Source organism: Bicyclus anynana, chromosome 1 (genome assembly GCF_947172395.1).
Source record: "Bicyclus anynana chromosome 1, ilBicAnyn1.1, whole genome shotgun sequence".
NCBI classification, from domain to species: domain Eukaryota; kingdom Metazoa; phylum Arthropoda; class Insecta; order Lepidoptera; family Nymphalidae; genus Bicyclus; species Bicyclus anynana.
The window spans coordinates 5,101,460-5,123,444 of NC_069083.1; the positions used below are offsets into that span (position 1 = coordinate 5,101,460).

The window sequence follows — 21,985 nt, forward strand, 5'->3', positions numbered from 1 at the left end:
TATTAATACCCCCCTGTACGGTAAAAGACTATTTGTCTAAAGTCAGATTACTCCATCCTGTAAAGCTTAAAACACCACCCCACCAAGCTGTTCCAATGCAGCTTAGGTACTTCAGACACGATAAATAAAATATAATGACGGAGGTCTTAAGCTTTCTGAAGTCCCTATATGCCAGCGGCGAAGAGTCCATACAGGCCGATTCCCGACGGATTACCTTTTAAAATCCATACATATATATCATTATTGTAATGAATATTTAGGTATGGATGTATGAGAAACCGGACTTTGTGTCAAGCAGTATGAATTTCCTTTTCATTGTCAAAATTCCATCCTTCGCCACTGCTATATGCACAGAAGTGTTAGATTTTTTTAAAGAAATGAAATCTCATTCATAATCTTTCCTTTACCTTCATAATTTAATAATATTGAATGTGAATAAATTTAAATTTAAAAGCACGGAACAATAATGGGGATGATGACTAGGTTTGAATATATTGATTTTTATGATACATTCGGGTAAATAGGGTCAATGTTAACTAATTTATACATAAAAAGCAAAGATTGTCTGGATATTTGCAAAATAAATGAGATTATAAAATTTCAAAAACTATTAAAAATATATTATCGTAATTAGATGAAAATTCATACAGTTTTAGCTTCCTTACGTTAAATGTGACATTTTTTAATATTTGAACTATAAGCATAAACGCACAAATAACAAAGATATTAGTAATTTTGTTTGAACGCGCATACAAATCTAACGATCATTACATTGCCTATGACGTCATTATTTCGAGCCATTTTGTATGGGGCGTTTTTCAGGGATCCGCGGCAGCGCCGCAAATCTGACTCTTTAAATCCCTGTAGCTCCGAAAGTAATGATCGCAGATACCCTGTTCCTTTTACGAAATTGATTTACCATTAGTATACTATTAATTTATATACAATTTAAAAAACTGTCATCATCCCTATTGGCCATAACAATATTATTTTTATAATATTGCACTCATTATATAGAGATTAGATACCCTTATCAGTGATAAATGGGACTAACCGATTGCATTATAATCTTACATTAAAAAATAAGCCTCGATAATATTTTGTTGTCTTCATTCTTTATTAATAAGTACATGGAAGTACTTTATGTAGGTACCCAATAGGTACCTTAGATTTTCGTTTTATCTCATAAACGCAATGGCGTTTTTTTTGGAAGATTATAAAAAAAATTAATACCGATCATAAAAACTTAGGTAGACAGTGCATTTATTTGTGTGTGTAATCATAACTTACGTACATGTAAAACTCTGTCGACTCACATTGAAGCGTCGTGGTGGGTCTAACACTCGGATTACCCTAATTTTATGGGACTAGCAGAACCTCGCGGTTTCACCCGCATAGTTGTCATATCTATGGGAATATGGGGATAAAACATACCCTTAGTTATTCTTTTATAATGTAGCTTTCTATTGGTAAAAGAATATTTAAAATCGGTCCAGTAGTTTTTGAGTTTGATACATACAAAAAAAACAAATCCTTGTAGAAAGGAACACTGCTCTTAATAACAGTGGGCACTTATTTAAGAAGGCTGGTGATAATGACATGTAAGTTACAAACCTGCAGCCGTAGCATAGGGGTCGAACCCAGCGGCAGCATATTGCTGCTGATAAGCCGCAGCACCTTGGGCGGCAGCGGCCTGGTACTCGTACAGATGGTTAGCAGCAGCTACTGCCGCCGCGTGCTGCAACTGCGGCAGCTGCACCAGGCCCCCGGCGCCGGTGCCCACGCTCGCTCCGACCCCACCGACGGCCCCCATGTAACTAGGGGTCCCGTACACGTAACCGGGGGACAACCTGCAGATCAACACCGACCGTTCATCTCAACCGACAAGCAATTAAAAGCAAGCGTCCAGGAGATAACTTGTTGGACGCCCGACCCCCTGATGACCTCTCACGGCGTAATACAAGCTTCCGTGAGGGGCCATCTTTGCAAAACGGAAAACTTCTTAAAACTGTCATCACACGTAAGTACCTAGCCCCAATTGCAGCCGTGACAGGAACGAGCATCTAGTTCTGTTAGGTTAGTAGACATCGATAACGGTTATGTATTATGTAAGTATGCGATACGCAGTCGTATCCACCGCCGTGCGTCATTCGCAGGAAAGTTGAAAAAATCCTCTAAACTCCGCGCTATCAGACGACGAAAATAACCGTCCGTCGTCGCAGTTACAAATGTCTTCACATCTCTCAAAGTCGAGATGATTAAAAAAGTATAAGCTCTCTATAAATGCCACTCGAGGAGTCGTGAAAAAAATACATCCGTTAGCCAATAGAGAAGTGGTGAAAAATGTGAACACGTTTTTAAAAGAAACATCACGTATTGGAGAGGGAGAGGTTTTAAGTCGGAAAATGCCAAATGCGCTTATTTCGCACCCCGGTGCCGGCGGGCGGTCAAGTCTGTTCAAGAGCGCTTGTAGTGCGCTGCATCAGCGCTCACGAGGGGTTCGCCCGCGACCACGCTACTCAGTTCATCATTTATCGACCGTTTGTCTTTTTCCAACCACATACGCGTCAATAGAGACGGATTGATGGATGATCGACGTTCACAGCGGACACGATTAGCTTGGTACGAGGAGTCGAGAGCAGCGCGCGTGCGCGGTACACGCCCGGCGAGAGGCCCCGCCCGCCCTAGCCGCCCACCTGTGGTGTTCCACTCTCATTCGCGACTACCATACCTACATGAGCTCCAAAATTTGTAGGATATTCCATTATCAATTTAAAAGATGAACACCTAAACGAAACTCTCCTCGAGCCCGATAAACTAAATAAAAATCTAAGATTAAAAAAAAAAAACACTTATAATACAGAAAACACGCGCCAAGAGCAATAGATATTAAAAAAAAAACTGGCGAAACGACACACAAGCTGTCACATCTACAAGTACAAAGACAATCAGAAACTAAGTTTTATTCACCTCTATCTATGCCATCTGTTAGAAACCTAAGTTTTAACATTAAAATAATTACTTACATGCACACCTACACCTAAACGCATTATTAAACCATCACGAGGACAACAAACGAAGGGCATCGGATCTAAGTAGTTTGTAGGTAGGTACGATTGTTTCTACTAAATTGGTATTTGAAAACAAACTCTATTAATCGAAAGAAGCTTTCACTTAATTGTACTTACATTAGAGTGAAGTTAACTATTAATAAAACTTTGTGGTGGCTCGCGTCACCCTGGCAGCGGTGGTTTTGGTACCGTCATTTGTCAAGTACAGAAAAAGTGATGGAATTATTGATGTAAATACGACACGGCGGTGGTGAGAGCACGCTCATCTAAAACTCTATCTTTGGAGTAGAATGCTCTGGGCCTCCGATGATATACTCATAACAGAATAACCCTTCCGGGGAGCCATTCACGTTTCGCCGAACGCACTGATGCTGTAATTTGTCGGAATTAAACTGTCGTAAACTGTGCGGATTATATATAGCTTTGTTTGAAACTTGTAGTTACGATTGACGGAACGTGAATGGAGCTTTTACTCGTAACTCGTGACCCATAATTTATTTTATTGGACACAAAAATCCACAATCGCATTGTACGAATGAAAACACGATTCGTCGTTAAATTAAGACTGGTCTATTATTTAATTGCTACTATTTATACATTAAGAAAATTAGGGTCCAGAAATATAGGGTCGCGCATCACAGGCCGCAAGGGAAATTCGGTTAGGATTGGTTCTTAGTAAGTGTATTAAACGAAATCCACCACCAACAAAACTCAATTCAAATCAAAAAAAAATTTACACGAACACGGCATAAAACATAAAATTAAAGAAAACATTGAGTGTCGAGACGATGCGAATAGTGAAGGCGCTGGGCGGCGCCCGCGCCGAGCCGGGCAGGCCTCGCCGAGCTTCGCGGGCCTCGCCGAGCCTCGCGGGGTAGGCCTCGCCGGCGCCGCCCAAGCAACGTATAGCTTCAAAACGTAAACATTTAAAACCCAATCGACTAATTCACACCCAAAACGAAAAAATCCACTCTCACGCTCACGCTTGCCATAGATACCTATGTGAAAATGTTTGAATATTTAGTCTAGGTGTGGTCCGCCGGCCGCCGCGCCGCTGGCCGTCCGGAGACGCCGCTCGCCTCATCTACCGAGACAAAAGTCAGCTCAGCCGTCGCTTGTACTACTCTACCAGCTCCACTTACCTACCGCACGACTTCTATCGTCTATGGGCCGAGTCATACCGGCAACACGGCACCCAACCTCGAGTGACGTCGATGCGTACAGTCAAATCAAATCGTAGTATTCGCACGACGATACTAAAAACACCTAAAGCGGTTCTTCCTAACGTGTGCTATATAAAGTACTAAAATTTGATTTGGCTTAACTACAGGACGTGAACGTCACTCGGGGACAGGCGGCGGAATGCTCCGGTGGCAGCAAATATTATGTAACAAAATCATTATGGGAGGCACTACATTCCTTAATCTTCTGTGTTTATCTCTGGATAATTCTGAGTTTTCTCGCACCTAAAATCCTGACTAGTAGTGATCAGGTCTGATTTTTGTCTCGTGAGATGTGTTTGAACCGGCATGCGGCGTGTGCTGGCAAATATCGAAGTGTTGAACCATAGAACATTGATGCGGTACATATGCTTCGTGGGCGAAGTAGCGGCGCGACTTACCCATAATGCGCAGGCAGCACTGTGGGGTATCCCGCCCGGACGCCGGCCGCGGCCGCAGCAGCGAGACCAAATCCTGCAACAAACAGTCAAAAATAACTACAACATCCAAGGAAATATTGGAACGATTTAACGGAAAAATATATTCTGTCATCGAGTGTGCGTTCTCGAAAGCTATTTCGATTCCCATTTAACGGAAGTAGAGAGGACTCGAAACTAAAATATATCACATCGGGATTGGACCACTTCCAAATGACACGAGAGTCAACTTAGCGCAGGCAGCGTCAGAAATGTTAATTTCTTTTTATTGCATTGTTAAGCCGCCTCGAGGCGCGTCTATTTCGGGCGGCAGCCACCGCCTGGGCTCGCGTGGCCAGGGACGTGCATCTTGACAAGAAGACGACACGCTAGCTATAAATGGCTTATAAGACGTTGGCATCAAAGCACATATCGCGAATGCTTGAGTGAACGTCTTAGCTACGAGATACATCCCGCTTCCGAGGACAGCCAGACAGACGTACCTATCAGCTTAGCATACCTACTCAGTAAGTCAGTACTCACAATTCAATAATATTGTAAGAAAAAACTTAATTATCTATGAAGCTTGTAGCGTACTTGTATGACACTTCGTAAAAATTCGTACTGATAGGTCGTTTTTTGTTTAGGAGGAGGACGAGGAGTATAATTTAATTTTTAGGCAGTCAATTTCTGGTCGACAATTTGGCGTACAAGAATACAAAATGCAATTTATTCTATTAACAACATAATGTTGATGTAATTTTTAGGATGAATACAAATTTTAACACAGAGGCTAACAATACAAATAAATGGCATATGGCATTTGATTACAAACTATAGATTAATGGCTAATGAGCATAGAAGCGTGACCCATGTCCGGCTCGGCGGTTATGGTGAAATTTCCCCTACAATTACACACGAATACGTCCGGAATGGCCCGGATGGAGTCGCGGTTCGGCTGCCGTGATAATGTATGACCTTCGGTTTGGTACAATACCGACTACCAATATAAATAATCATTATACTATGACGTAATCAAGGTATCCTAATACAAAGCGCAAAAACCGAGATACTAACAAGTAGATTACAGCAAAAATGAAGAATATATTTGTAAAACACGATCAATAGAATGCTCATTCGTCTTCTGTGTTTCCTAACAGTTATGATTTGTGCACCTTCAAGGCAAAAGTGAATAGGCATTCCTTTTTATAGTCAAGTTGCTAGTTCTGACTCATCAATGCAAATGAAAGCTTCAGTTTGGTTGATACATCAATTTATAAATAAAGGTGGGAAAAGAAAATACGTACAAAACGGTATAAATATACAAAAATTGTATAATATAAAGACAATAAACATGTAAGCTATAATTTATGGAAGCAAACCTTCGAATTCATTGAAACAGATGGTAAGTTTGAACACAAAAGTAAACGCAAGTCAAGGATTAGGTTCTTGTCAAACACTTTGTAAACATAACTTCAAAACTGTTTTAAATGAAAAGCCTACACATTTCAAATTACGAGTAACTTCCAAGTACACGGTAACAAATTAGGTAGACAGCGATACAGGAATCGAAACACCCTTAAAAATGAAAAGGGTTAGCCGTTAGTGGCGTGTTCGAAGACCGCGTGATGGGCAGACCGATCGATGCCGTGCCATTTGACGGCCGAGGTCGAACCACTGTCCACCACAAACGTTATCTGATTCGAAATTCCTTTTTTTACCTCTTCACCATTGTGCCACGGCCTAAAAACGATGCGCTTTTGTCCGTGTGTGACCCAGATAGTCACAGTAATCGATTGTCTACACAATACAGTTTTAACTTTAATAAAACAAATGTACACCCGTTTGTACAAAGCAGAAACAGAGGCTGAACTCGAAATTTGTAATCAGTTTGTAGACGTAAATCCATCAAAATCAAACGACGTTCCAACAGAAAACGTGTTGAGAAAGTTTCCTGCAATAAACTCTTCCCAATCAATTTAAATACTCGTATAAAGGAACCGTATGGACTTTTAAAATCAATTTTTATTCTACATTATCTTTAGCTCAAAATGATCTTCAACTGTTTTCACAAATACTACTTCAAAATTTGGTCTAAATGCAAAATGCATAATATTTCTTGGTCAAAACGCAAGTCATCTATTTCCAGTTTTCCTGACACGAAATAATTATTTAGAATTTTACCGAGAATAACGAGGCAGATTTCCACATAACTTGGGTTAGTCATGGTCTCTCCTGAAACACGGACCGCACACGTCCCGCTTAAGTAAATAATGCTTTGTTTTAATGTTTTTGCTTGGTTTCAGGAGTTCGGAGACCGGGTCGACGAACTGCAAAGCCGACACCGAAGCTTAACGACGCTTGTAAGGATTCTACGGAAATACGATTTTAGACTCAGTCGGCACTGGTAAAGCGGACTATTGGTCCTTCACTTTTACTTCTCTGTAGTTTGTTTGGCGGAATTCAATTTTAAAGCGCGTTACTACTAAACGATTTAAAAATCGTAACAAAAAGCCATATTAAATGAAATATAATTAAGAAACATGTCCGCTTACTTGTACTTGCATATAAATGTAAGGCTTCTAGTTGATGGTTATATTCGAAAGTTAAATGTTGCATGGATAAGTAGACGAAATGTTAGATGTTAAAAATCTGTTTGTAATAAACATAATATTAAATAGAAATCTATCGGTTAAAACGACACTGATTAAAGGAAAAACCCAAGATGTACTTAAAGAAGACTTTGCCAGTTTATATTGAAATTCCATATAATTCCTAGTTTCATAAAGCAATGATAGGCGTAAAAGCATCGTAGTAGGTACCATGTAATCGTTAAAATGCCGTTTACGATTTCTGAATTTGCGAAAACGTGCCAGGGAAGCCAAACTAAAACTCGCAGTGAAGTCGCGGAAAATTGTTCTCTAACGTACAGAAACAAGCTTGCTTTGTTAATATACATTGTAGCGCCAATATGTCGTACAAGTGTACCGGTACAGGAATAGACGTAGACCAGTCGTGGCCCAGTTTTGTGTCCAAACCGAATCTGGGTATCGTGGATGACAGTTGGCGTGTCCGGTGACCTTACTTTTGATCTCATCGATGTTTTCACAAACACGTTCGTCCATCGTTCTGTTTAACGATTTATTAGACGCGTAGGATTAATGATTACACTTACAGTACCAAAAACGTCACTGCCACAGACAGGCTTATTTTTAGGCAACACGTGCGCGGGCGTAGCAAGTTAGTCACATTTGTCTGAGCTTGGTATCATATAGCTTCTTTAAATTAAATGAAACACTTAAGTCATAATTAACATAAGGCAATCCACGATTAGTGTATCAAATGATGGTTTGACTAAGATTGTTATCTTGGTGGTAACTATCCGTGACAGTAGCACCAATAATATAACATTGGAGCAAATACATATTTTATAATTTCTGTAAATGACTTTCTTATGTATGGATTGGATTTTCAGTTGAAACCGTCGACCAGACTCTCTCTAAATAACTCTCTAAATTTCAAACTCCAAACCTTCTCTTTTGTGAGTTACTTGTGATAGAAAATTAAATTTGTTGCAATGGTAATGCAACTTCTAGCTCTCCTCAGCATTTTCATAATTCTGATTTGATCAAGCTGATTATCAGGTATAATCAAGTATCTTTCTATCACAGGCTATTCATCAGTTATCTCTTAAAAGTATGCGATGTAGAAAATCTAAAAGATGATCCTCTGTAGATAAACTTTCGTTGAACCAGACAAAAGAACCGATGGCAAGAAAATATGTGCAATTGGCGCGCAGCCAGCGTTGGTGTCGCGGCAGAGGCGGCGACGTTCCCAAAACTGCGTATATTTAGACAAAATAAAGAGCCAGCCGAAGACAAAACGAGACGCAACTCTTGTTTTATAAATAACCGCGTCGTTCGCCGGACGGACTGCCTCGCTCAACCAACCTCTGCTCGCCAGCTGTTGTACATAAATAATAATTAAGACAACGAAGAAAGCTACGTGTTTCTTATAAGTTCTGAAGTACTTCACGATGCACAAGTTTCAATACAAATGGACTATGATCCCAAATAATGGTAGCCCTTGATAAATTTCGTGATACTCTAAAAAGAGAGTCACTTTCGTCACCTAATGAGTTACGATTGTAATTAATGTGAGACTTAACTGCTGTAACAGTTTATTTAGAATCAATAAGTACGATTTACAATCTTTCTTTCATAACTGCTGTTATTCTAGATTACACATTTTTGTATAGTAGACTTTATGACTTACATTTTACATAGAATTGACTTAAACGCGTTTCACGCACGCATTTCTAAAGATTTTGGTAATTAAAAAATTAAACATTAGTATCATCACCTCTTAAAAAATTGTCGACGTATAGATTAGGTGTAATCCGCAACTTAAACAGTTCTATTTCATTGATTCATATTTCTTTAACAATCACCCTGATAAAAAGTAAATACGTTTATGTCATGACAATATTAGGTCTCGCTTTTGTATGAATTAAACGGGTTTCAACGTCTAAATTAACGTTAATGCATTCTGCATCTTAAAAGTTACATTGGATCACATTTCTTTAATTATATCTTCCTAAAACACATATTTTGACAATATTAGGTCTGGCTTTAGCCCTTAAACGGTTTATAATCAATGTCCCATGGCAGTAAGGTTTGATCGGCGGATTACGGGGCTTCGTGCGGACGTACCCACTAGGGATCGAGTTACAGTTGGCGGTAAGGCGGAACTTCTCGACGAGCCTATGCCAACACTAGAACAATAGCTCCCTGCTTCGTCAACTTCCTTTTCCGTTCTACAACCACGTTGGACGCCCGTTTTATTTGTACTCGTCATATTTCCTCCCTTGATTGTACTCGTATTTCCAAAGTGAAAACCACTGGATTATATAATACTAGATGACGTCCCACGGTTTCACCCGTTTTCTTTAGAACACGGGGATAAAACCTATGACTTTCACAAATAACGTGAATTTCTGATTAAGATTATTAGGATAAGTTTTCCCTATTGTAATCTTTAGCAATTTCTCATTAAAAAAGTCCTCGTGCTCAGTAAATAAGTAATAATTAGTGGCTATTACCATAGAATACATATCCATTACTTAGCCCTTGCATTCTTTGGGAGACTGCCATTGGCAGCTTCGGACAATAGGTGTGATTAACGATGCACTTTATTAAATTATGAACACCTATCCTTTGTCGCCAATTTATTTTTCGAATGAGAACACACTAATTGGGACAAAAATAACTGATTTATTTTAAGTAGGTGTTGCAGCGACATTATTATTTGTTTTTCCATTTGCTTCACTATAACTTTATAATTTAAAAATTGTTGGTGAATACTTAATGGTTAAACAGCATTATAGATAATTGAGGTTCTTCAAAGGAAAGCTTTTTAAATTAACTTTTTTGTCCCTTCTTCTTAGCTGTCTTTTAATTTGTCTTCTTTCTCGTTGTCACTGTGATTCGATTCAATTGAATTGAAATCTAGTAGGTTTAGTTAACACTTCGGAAAAGTCAAGTTTGATAGCGACTCTACCACTTTTTCAGAAAACTGTTGAGAAGGCTAGCTATTTCTGGGACATACGATCTAAAAGGCCCAGGAATAGGCCATTAAAAATAGGCTGATGATAACATATCGTCATTTGTGTTTCGTTTTAATCATGTTGCCAAACGAAGGAGTTCTTGTGATTTAAGTCTAAACGCACAATCTTTGTCGTATCTGCAGACGCCGTGGTGTGTCGTAACCTTTACTGAAATTAATGAGACAAATGCCATGTCTACATTACAGTGAAGCTCTACCAATTATTTACTTGGAACACGTTCAAAATTGTTATTAGTATAGCGAAGCCGTTTTATGTTTTTGTCCGGCTTTTAATATATTCACATAAACATTTGTAACAGGTACCTTACTGGTTCAATCACCATTTTTACGGCTCAAGTAATCTGAATGATCAAACGTTTTCCCATGTTTTAAATATTATTTGTTGCACTCTATTAAATGTCGACCTACCTTTATGATGCTTATAAAACATCACCTTGCGTTATGTTAATCGAGTTGCATAATATCATATTTTAAAGCAGTTTTCATTCATAAGACTAAGCCCCCGTTCGCACGAGAGTTCTTTTGACGGACGTTAAAAATGCGTTCAAATACAATAAATAAATGCATTCCCAAGTATATGTTCACACGGCACATGTTCTGACGGCCTCCGTGGCGCAGTGGTGTGCGCGGTGGATTTACAAGACGGAGGTCCTGGGTTCAATCCCCGGCTGGGCCGATTGAGGTTTTCTTAATTGTTCCAGGTCTGGCTGGTGGGAGGCTTCGGTCGTGGCTAGTTACCGCCCTACCGACAAAGACGTACCGCCAAGCGATTTAGCGTTCCGGTACGATGTCGTGTAGAAACCGAAAGGAGTGTGGATTTCATCCTACTCCTAACAAGTTAGCCCGCTTCCATCTTAGATTGCATCATCACTTTTTTTTTATTCTCTACAGGGCTAACTTGTAGAGAATAAAAAAAAACACAACAACGTTTTTAAAACACGGCGCTTTTTTTCTAGCAGTGTTACATTTTCAATTTTGAGCGTTGGAAATAGACCTTCATTTAACTTCATACTATATTTGAACGCTTATTTAACGTCTGTTAAAAAATTTCTCGTGCGAATAAGGCCTTAAAAGCAAAAGTCGCATATATTTAAAAAATAAACATGTTCAAGTTGCATTAGAGATATACCTACAAGAGTTCAATAAATAGAATAGCATAGACGCATCAACGCAACCTACTTCGACAACGTACGGTGTACGACTAACTGAATATGAGACAATTACCTTCTTCTAATATAACAAATAGGAATAGAGTCTCGCATCTACTATAAAATCTACAACTTCATCATAAAGTCATGCTACTTTTTAGCACGCGATAAGTGATTATTTAAGACATTATAAAGTTGCACGCGCTTGTACGTATTAAATTATTTTAAACTAGTAATTTAATAATACCTACTAGTAATTTAATAGAGAATTTCACAACTTTCACAGTTTTAATTTTAAGTTTGTAAGTGACTTGAAAAGTGCTTGTAAACTGAGTCTTGATGAACTTTGACTTTAGTAGTCGCTAATATTTTATAATGTAAAAAATTAATAACAAATATATTGACGATTTATATTGATAATTATGTGTTTACTGAATAAACACAATTTGTAGTTATTTTAATAGTGTAGGTGGGTTATTGTTTAACTAAAACTTAATCATTTGATGTAACAATAAACACGATTAACTTTGTGTGATCATTAAACTGTTTACAGTCCAAATCATATTTAAACTGTGACTACATGGCGTTGTAATTGCTGTAATTTCATGTTTCCGTTTACTACAATAATGATAACATAAAAGTAATGATTACAGTGTATTCAGATAGAATCACGTGGTGGCGTGGTGTAGGACTAAGCCGACCATTATGGCTTCGCGTCCGACAATTATAAGTACGTTCTATACCATATCGATCTGGTCAACTGCTTCGTTAGCAGTTAACTACGTTGCCTGTGGCTTTGGATTGTGAACTCCTAGGTTGGGATCGGGCTGTGACTTTCGAATCTTAAAGTCTAGTTATGAAATACCTATCGAGCTTTATCAAAATTTTCTATTAGTCCAGCTGAATATATATATATTTTTTTATATTCTTTACAAGTTAGCCTTTAACTACAATCTCAACTGATGATAAGAGATGATGCAATCTAAGATCCAAGCGGGCTAACTTGAAAATCCACACCCCTTTCGGTTTCTACACGACATCGTACCAAATCGCTTGGCGGTACGTCTTTGCTGGTAGGGTGATAACCTACCAGACCTGGACCAATGAAGAAAACCTCAATCAGCCCAGCCGGGGATCGAACTCAGGACCACCGTCTTGTTAAATCCACCGCGCATACCACTGCGCCACGGATGCCTTCATAACATTTATTATAAATACGTTTCATATCGATCTGCTCAACTGCCTCATTTGTCCGATGTTTTAACAAAATATGGCTTCGTATTGTGAGCTCCTTCGTTTCGAAAGGGTTGAATCTTAAAGTTGGGTTATGAAATATTGAGCTTTTTAAAATTCTCCAGTAATTTTCGTCAAAATTAGGAAAGAATCTCGGAATTTGAGTTACGTTGGAATATTTACGCGTACAGCCTACCATAAATGTAGGTTTTAAGACAACTTTTAAAATGCCAAAATACGAGTTTATAAAAATAATATCAATACACACACCCTTAGATTTCCTTCATCTGGCCCTCTCGTGTAATCTGTTTTAAGCGGATGTCACATAACTATAAACTACCTACCTCCCTACCAAATTTCATCAATGTACGTTAAACTGTTTTCGATATTTCATTATGAGTGACCTTTCGCTTTTATATATTAAGATTCAGCTGGGTATCTCAAATTTGGAGATTTTTGCCTAATTTTGACTAAAATGTCTGCTTTTAAACAGCTAGTAGATTTAGCGGCAGATTTTCATGTGTTTTTTTCGGAGAGCACCAATTTAAGTGTAATTTGACAAATTTTTGCTCTCACGCGTAAGGGACCCCTGTAGTCCGGGGGCCCCGTCTCATACTAATATTATAAAGCAGAAGAGTTTGTTTGTTTGTTTGATTGGACGCGCTAATCTCAGGAACTACAGGTCCGATTTGTAAAATACTTTCAGTGATAGATAGCCCATTTATCGAGGAAGGCTAGGCTGGGCTATATTATTTTAAAAAAAATTAGAGATCCTTCCTGAAATTCCAATAATGTAACCCAAGGTGTACAAAAGTTTCAGCTGGGTATCTCTAATATTTACAAAGGTAAACATACTAAGATAACTGGACTACTAAGTCTGGGAAGTTGGAAGCAACACATTCCTGTACCTCAGGTAATTATTAGTAGATAATATTCAATAATAATATAGAGTCAAATATTATTAACATAATTCCGCCAACATTCAGTGGCGTACAGAACATTTTTTACCAGGGAAGGCACTATACAACACAAATTTTAAAATGAGAAATTCCGTCTCCAATACAGGTTCGTAACGAGTTCTTATGGCAGTGCATTTTTGCATGAGTCCAGAATTGAACACCCCCAACCCCAAATCTCATCTCCTGATAGGAAGGAGACTTGACTGGATAGTAGGCCATTCAAATAGGACGATGATAAATCGTTCAGCCTTTCATTTCGTTATGCTAACACATTTTGCTTTGAGCTAATTCTGCTCACATGATTCACTGCTCAGCCAAAAATACACATAACAACGAAAAAATCCAAAGTTCGTTGTACCGTTAAAAGGAAGCACGTTTTTGTTTGAATCAATATCGATCACAGGAACCGGCGCGTGCGGGACATTAGTGCATTTAACGCTTTTATCCCATAGTGTTGTATGTGTATTATAGTGGTTTTTTTTTTATTCTTTACAAGTTAGCCCTTGACTACAATCTCACCTGATGGTAAGTGATGCAATCTAAGATGGAAGCGGCTAACTTGTTAGGAGGAGGATGACAATCCACACCCCTTTCGGTTTCTACACAACATCGTACCGGAACGCTAAATCGCATGGCGGTACGTCTTTGTCGGTAGGGTGGTAACTAACCACGGCCGAAGCCTCCCACCAGCCAGACCTGGACCGATTAAGAAAATCTCAATGGAGCCAGCCGGGGTTCGAACCCAGGACCTCCGTTTTGTATATCCACCGCGCATCACTGCGCCACGAAGGCCGTGGTTTGAGTAACTTAGTTAATTACGTACTACTTCTTAACCGCCAGTTTAACCTTAGTAGCAGAAAGTTTCAGTTAAATTGGGAGTATTTTAATCGAACTTTCAAAACAAAGTTTTCCCGGTCGCAGTCCAGACTACCACTAAAGTAAAACTAAGAATAAATCTCTACTATTTGAAACTGATTAAATGTCAAAATACTGTGTAATGTATTAAACCGTCAATTTTACAGAAAAACTGCAAAAGACATTTTTTGTAGACAATTTTATGAGAAACAATTTTTATAATGACCTTTATTGACCTCCGAGCTATAGGTCACGAAATATTTGCTAAAAAGTGATTTTCGTGACCTTCCGTTTGTAACTTTTTTAGCCGGCACGATATCGATGTCGATTTTTCACATCTTCATAATGAACTAATAACATTAATAACAATAAAGGTGTATACAAAAATTCAGCTCAGTAGGATTTTTCCCTAGATTGAAGTTTAAAATGCCTAAAATTACTGGACTACAATAAATAGATCTCATTTATTTCTTAATACTATACTTCTTGCGAACTTACTCGTACTGCTTCCTTAAACCACAGAATACATAATTATGTACAAAGAATAGGTTTATTGTTTATGGCCTAAGTTATTTATGAGGATTTAGAGCATATAAAAAAGTAGGATTCACAATGAAAATGAGTAAAAAAACATTTAGATGAATGATGATATTTTTATAAATGCAAAATTTTAACATTGCAGTACATAAACACGTGGTTTTACACCAATACTCATTCAAATCTAATCTAATTCTCGCCTCGAAAAAAAAAGAATTCATACATTCATTTGCGAAATTGTGTCCTCAGTTTACTCAACACTACGGTATCCTGAAGCCGAAATAAAAAAAAAAATAGTGTCATGACAGGACATCGGGGAGACATGCATAAGTAATGCGCAAACGAAGGGCGCGCGGGCACGCGATGCGGACGCGAGGCGGAGTGGCGGGCACCCTACGCAAACTGAACTCTTTATTAATCAGTGATGACTTCGGCGTTTCAATTTCGCACATTAGTTTTGCGGCTCGTTCTGTCCGCTTGTTTGACGCAAATTGCTCGTAACATTGATGGTTTGCGAACTTAGACCATTTAAATAACAGGACCTGCCTCCCTAACCGTTACCCCTCTGGCAAAGTTTAAAAATCTATGATCTAACGCGTTTATAAAAACTGTTGCTATACAATCGATATTTCATTGTTGTAAACGTTTTCGTCGCGTAAAGAACTCCCTAAAAATGCCGGTCTGTGTAGCTAAATAGCATAAAAAACGGCCAAAAACTTGAAGTTTAATAAAAGATGGAGTAACGCTTCATTTGAAAGTATTTAAACCTTAATTTTATCAAATTTGTAATATAAACAATTTATAAAATAATCGATTCTTTTGACGAAACAGCCAAACATTGATCAGTAATCGAATATTCTATGTATTTAATCTGTGGATAGTCTAAGCAATGTGTTTGTTAGTCTGTGTAAAAATTACCGGTGTGTGTATTGCGAGTCAAATTTATAGTTGTGTGTAGTGTATGGCCATAGAATATTTTTAATGGTGTTAAATATTTTCGATGTGTGAGTTTACCTCAAAAAACGACAGACAATTTTGTTCGTGAATTTAAGTGCGATGCATCTCCATTTTCTAATTCCTCTATGTTTGCGAACGAAGTCTAAACCTAAGGCCGTTCACACATGAGATCACAAGCAAGCGACTAGTGTTTGATATGCGCAAATTGCTCGTAACTATGTTTTGCGAACGAGGTCTTAACCTAAGGCCGTTCACACATGAGACCACAAGCAAGCGACTAGTGTTTGATACGCGCAAATTGCTCGTAATATTGATGTTTTGCGAACGAAGTCTAAACCTAAGGCCGTTCACACACGAGACTACAAGCAAGCGACTCGTGTTTGATACGCGTATGCAACGCGTCGCTTGACATGTTACTTCCATACAATATCGCTATCCTTCGCACAATACGCGACGCGTCGAATGATAACTTGATGGACAGCTTGGGTGTTAAAGGTTTATTGTCCTTACGGAATTTCTTGATTCGGTCGCTGCGCTAAAAGCAATAACAGCAATAGTTAAAAAAAACATACCGATCAAATTGAGAACCTCTTCCTTGTTGAAATCGGTTAATAAAGATTCATAACCATAGCAAAACCTTATTTTCATTTCATAATTTTTAATAATAATAATCGTTCGTTATCACACAAGTGTTACATTTTTTCTTGAGTTCAAGAACTGGCTACACTAGCAAGATTTTACGGATGTGTTAACTTCAAGTAATGTCAGTTACCTAGTTCTTAAAATACCCGTAAGTTGAATGTACAGGCGCGGGTGATTTCGAGCGAGCCGGCGTCGTATATGAAAACATAGTTAAAGTTTTATTATATGGGAGTGTTGATGAGGGCCGAACGGGCCACTTGTCCAAACAGGCCGGGCGACACGGTGAATTATTTAGTGCAGCTAGCTCCGAAATAATCGATTAACACCTGTCAAAGAAATTATGAACAACTACGAACTTTTAGCTTCAGAACCTTGCCCATGAGTGCCTTTATCCATTGACGTGCACATATGCATAAAGCACTGCTTACCTTAACAAATGATATGTTAATAGCAATAAGAATGTTAAAGACTACAGTTGAGTGTATCGGTATTATGTGGTTGTAATTATAGCATAAATATAATGGGGATGATGACTAGGTTTTAATATATTGATTTTGATGATACATTCGGGTAAATAAGGTCAATGCTAACTAATTTGTACATAAAAAGCAGATTGACTGGATATTTGCAAAATAAATAAGATTATAAAATTTCAAAATCTACTAAAAATATTTTATCGTAATTAGATGAAAATTCACACAGTTTTGGCTTCCTTACATTAAATGTGACATTTTTTAATATATGAACTATAAACATAAACGCAGAAATAACAGAGGTATTGGTAATTTTGTTTGAACGCACATACAAATCTAACGATCACTACATTACCTACGACGTCATTAGTTCATGCCATTTTGTATGGAGCGTTTTTCAGGGATCCGCGGCAGCGCCGCAAATCTGACCCTTTGAATACCTGTAGCTCCGAAAGTAATGATCGCAGATACCCTGTTCCTTTTACAAAGTTGCTTTACTAATAGCATACTCGTAATTTATATACAATTTAAAAAACTGTCATCATCAGCATAATTATAATTGCATAAGTCTCAGACCAATTATAGAAGGACCTGTATCGCACTCATAGTTTCGGACAAAATTTTCTGAAGAAAACGAGCTTAGATTTGGCATATATCTTATACTAAACTAGAAGTTTTTGCCCATTTTTTACACAATTCAATTACACAAAAAGGTATTTTTACGGAGGTTTTTAACCGACGAACACGATTACAACTATTTAACATCGATAGTATAGAGACAGTTTTTATAATCGCATTAGATCGTTGATCATATACTTTGACAGAAAAGTAACGTCTAGCGAGACGATTATTGTATAGGACCTGCGTCCTATACAATAATTGGTCTGAGGCATAAGTTGATAAAAAATACTATGCAATAGCTTTATCGCGGCAGTTTCCGAGTGCCACGCGTATTTTTTTTCTGTCAGATCTACGAAACTCAAAGATTACAAATCTACGAAATTCATATTTATTTCCGAATTCCATAAAGTAAAGACTTGGTCTATTTTTTCGTGTTTGTATCACATGTCGCATTACAACAGCCTCTGTACAGTTTCTGTATTCTGTAAAGTTACAGCGCTATGATATCATTGGTTTCCATGGATACTTCGTTGTTAGCGACATTTTGATATTGGCATCCCATAGAAATAAAGTTCAGATTCGAATAAAACTTGTTATAGGCGAATATTTCATCGACGAGTATAAAACAGTGGAATCGCACCCCAGAATAGGGGTAAAGCGAAAGGCGCTTAGCATAGCAGCAAAGGCCTTAGGCGCCCATAAAACCACATAATGTATTTTTTTAGGAATCCGTACTGTGCTTTTTTGCATATATAAAGTGCACACCTCCTATAACAGACAATATCGTGACACACGCTAGAAACACGTCTCAACTCGTATTGTAGGGGAGGCCCATGATAACGTGGATTAGTAAATCGCGCTTGAGTGAACCCCAAAATCCCTCTTTCCTCCCTACTAACAATGCGTAAAAGTCCCAAACTATCCGAACTAAATTACATACATTGAACTTGACACATTTACATTGTTTATGGGTTATATTTGTGTGTCACAAATAATACAGACACACAGACAGGCATAGAGTTTAGTATAAAACGCAAGTAAAATGAGTGCTTATTTATTTTGGCGCTGAGGCAGATGCGCGCGCGTCGAAGACGGACGCGAGTTTACGCCTCTATCAATGTCAGCGAATAGATGTACATGAAAAATATTATGAAAATGCGTTTATATTACACTCATTTCAATAATAAACAGTATGCGCCTTGACTGATTTGTTTGATTTCCATAGAACATCATAAAAATTCCAATAGCTGAAAGTTTTGGAGTTTACTCCTTAAGAATCGATTTTTCATACATAGCCCCCGGTATGAAAAAATATGGTCAGTAAAATTCGATGAACGAATGACAGCGTTACGTTTTTTGTGCGCAACCTTTTTTGCGCACCTTTCACTTTTCAGGCGTCAGTATTAAGACGTACATGGGTTAGCGTTAGACAGTCGATCTGTAAGAGTAAACTCCATTCGTGCGTCGGAGCTGACACTCTTTTTTTTAACCCGTTGGTCCAGTTAGTGCACGTCCTGTTCTGGCTACGATTTCTGAGTCGGATAACGTAATACTGATTTTTTGTTTCTTCTAAGCAATTTCCAGAATTGGGAAGTTGGTGGTGTTACACCTAGGGTTGCCAACCGTCCTATAATATAAAGTATTGTACTATATTTCAGATCTGTATACAATATACTGTTGAAGAAACTTATAGTATACGCAAAAATACTAAATTTTTACATAATCATTAACTTGTATAGTATCCGAAAATGTCTATGTTATTGTTGATTTCATTTGTGAAAAACCATGATTGTGACACTCTTATTTTTGGCAAAAAAATCTTGAAAAATGCAAGAAGTGCTAATAAATATAGTTTTTATAAAAATAAATAGGCAACAAATATAATAATTGTCTATTTTTTAGTTATTCCATAAAATACTATATTTTCTTTAAGTGCACTACGAGTATATTATTTAGAGCTTATATCTAAATAATACTATCTTTTTCTTAAATAAAGGTTGGCAACCCTAGTTACACCCCCGTTCCTCTTAAAAAAGGCCGTCCATACACCACTAACTTCTTAACGCCAGCATGATATTTTTATTGAGAATTTCATACGAGAAAAAATCATAACCCGACAAAGAACTCGAACCTAGACCTCGTGATCCAAAGCCACAGGTTCTATCTATTTGAACAAAGACGCAGTTACACACGTTTTCGTTAACATATAACTAAAATATCGGTCATATAATAAAAAAAAAAAATGCTACAGAACATGACCCACCACGCTCGAATGCGGGTTGACGAATAAAAAACACCTCGTTATAATTGCAAATCAGACGGTCCTCAGGTAAACACAAGAATCTAAAAACCATTCATCAAAGCCGGATGCTGCAACGTTAACCGTTAGACCAGTTGCATTTCGTGACAACACGTTTCCAAAAAAAAAAAACCGGCAATAACGGACACATCTCTATTGAAAGGATCTTTTTATTCTTTTGTACCTGATCGAGTACAGGAGCACTGAGTGGCCCTAACAGGGTGGGAACAAATGTTTAACGTACTTTGGGAACGTTAAACAGAGTTTATTCTGTCTGATGTATTTATGAAGAATAAACACACATTATGTAGTGGCCCCGTAAACCTTAATCTCTCAAGATCAACAGTTATAGACTAAACACGGGCTTTCCGTGCTATCGTGGCTAACTAATGCGTTTATACGTCGTTTATACAACCATCAAACCGATATCAATCACACAAAGGCCAAAATTATGTCTTCCGAAAGGTTTTTTATAGATCCAATTATCAATAGACTAACTTTTGTATTGAAAACGATTTTTAATAAGCCATTAACTGTTCTTTTTTGTGTCTAACCCCAGATGCAAAAAAAAGGTGTTATAAGTTTGAGGTTTGAGGAGTCTGTCTCTTAGTCTGTCTGTGGCGCCATAGCTTCCGAACTGATCAAGCGATTTCAATTTGGTTTTTTTTGTACTAAAGGTAACTTACGAGCGAGTGTTCTTAGACATGTTTGATGAAAATCGGTTGAGCCGTTTGAAAGTGGGGAGGAAATACAGAATGTCTGCAAATATACTCGAGTGGGGTCTTAAATGAAAGCGCACTGAAAGAGAATATTGATGACTTCATCGAGATTGTAATTAATAATTTCATGACATTCGGGGGGTTTTCAAAATTTTAAATTTTATGTTATTGTTTATGATTATTGTTTTTTTGCCGTTTTCAAAAAAGAGGGCTCTTTATTCTACAAGTATGTACGCGAATGGGTCCTTGTTATATACGTAATGCATTTTCAGGGGAGGAGATATATACTTGTAATACATTCAGGTTTTGTTTTTCTTCAAAAAAATATTACTTAAGGACAACTGTTTTTAAGCTATTTACTTATTAACTCATAACTTGATCATACCTTAAACTTATCATAGTACCTACGAGTATGTAGTTATATTACAATAAAATTTATTTTTAACTATTATTATCGCTTCGAAAAAATTCTTGAATAAATTATCATTACAATGCAGTTAGCAGTTTAGGACCATTAAAACGAATTTTATAAATGGCTGAATATCTAACTATAATTATGTTTATATTCCGCTTATCAACACAGACATAAAACCTGTTTTTAAAATTCAGTTAATAGCTCACGAACGGTTCTGTTAAGAAAATTGTCACTGTGAAATGAATCGATTTTTAGCCCATTGTCTGTGGCGATTTGCATTTGTATAGACTTTAACCGTCGGTTTTGTGAATGGGGCCAACATATCGGCACTCACCAAAGTCCCAATGTTAATCCTACTGGTACTTAAAATTCGTTTGGATATGGGCAGAAGAAGTAATACAAACTCTAAGAAATTCGGGTAAAACCTGTTGACACTTATTTTTTCATAATCATAATCATCGTTTATTTGCACAAAACATGTAAAAAAAATGACAAAAACAAAAAGATAGTACAATGTTTTCGCCTTGTAGGGCGTGCAAGCTTCAATTTCAAGCTTCAATAGGCTCATAGTTGTAGTAAAAACAGTATTGTGTTAGTAACTTATAAACTAGTAAACTACAATAGACTTAATCTATTAAATAAATTGTAATATGTGTATCACTGCCGCTCCAATCCATTTGTCATTTGTCATGGAACTGTAGTAATTCACATATTTACAGTCCAACCTGCTTGCGATCATTGCAAGATGTTGTTTCAATGATATTGGTGCCGTCTCAAAGATATACGCCATACGCC

General features: G+C 37.6%; 1 protein-coding gene across 1 annotated transcript in view; it reads right to left on the reverse strand.

Annotated features, from left to right (window-relative positions):
* Positions 1-21,985, reverse strand: part of LOC112053744 (RNA-binding protein 24-like) — a 50,873-nt gene that overhangs the window by 7,551 nt on the left and 21,337 nt on the right. Inside the window, exons 3-4 of the mRNA XM_024093280.2 lie at positions 4,693-4,765; positions 1,615-1,850 (exon numbers count right to left, since the gene is read on the reverse strand). Of these exons, the coding sequence (XP_023949048.1) occupies positions 1,615-1,850; positions 4,693-4,765 (309 nt within the window). The remainder of the gene's footprint in view (positions 1-1,614; positions 1,851-4,692; positions 4,766-21,985) is intronic.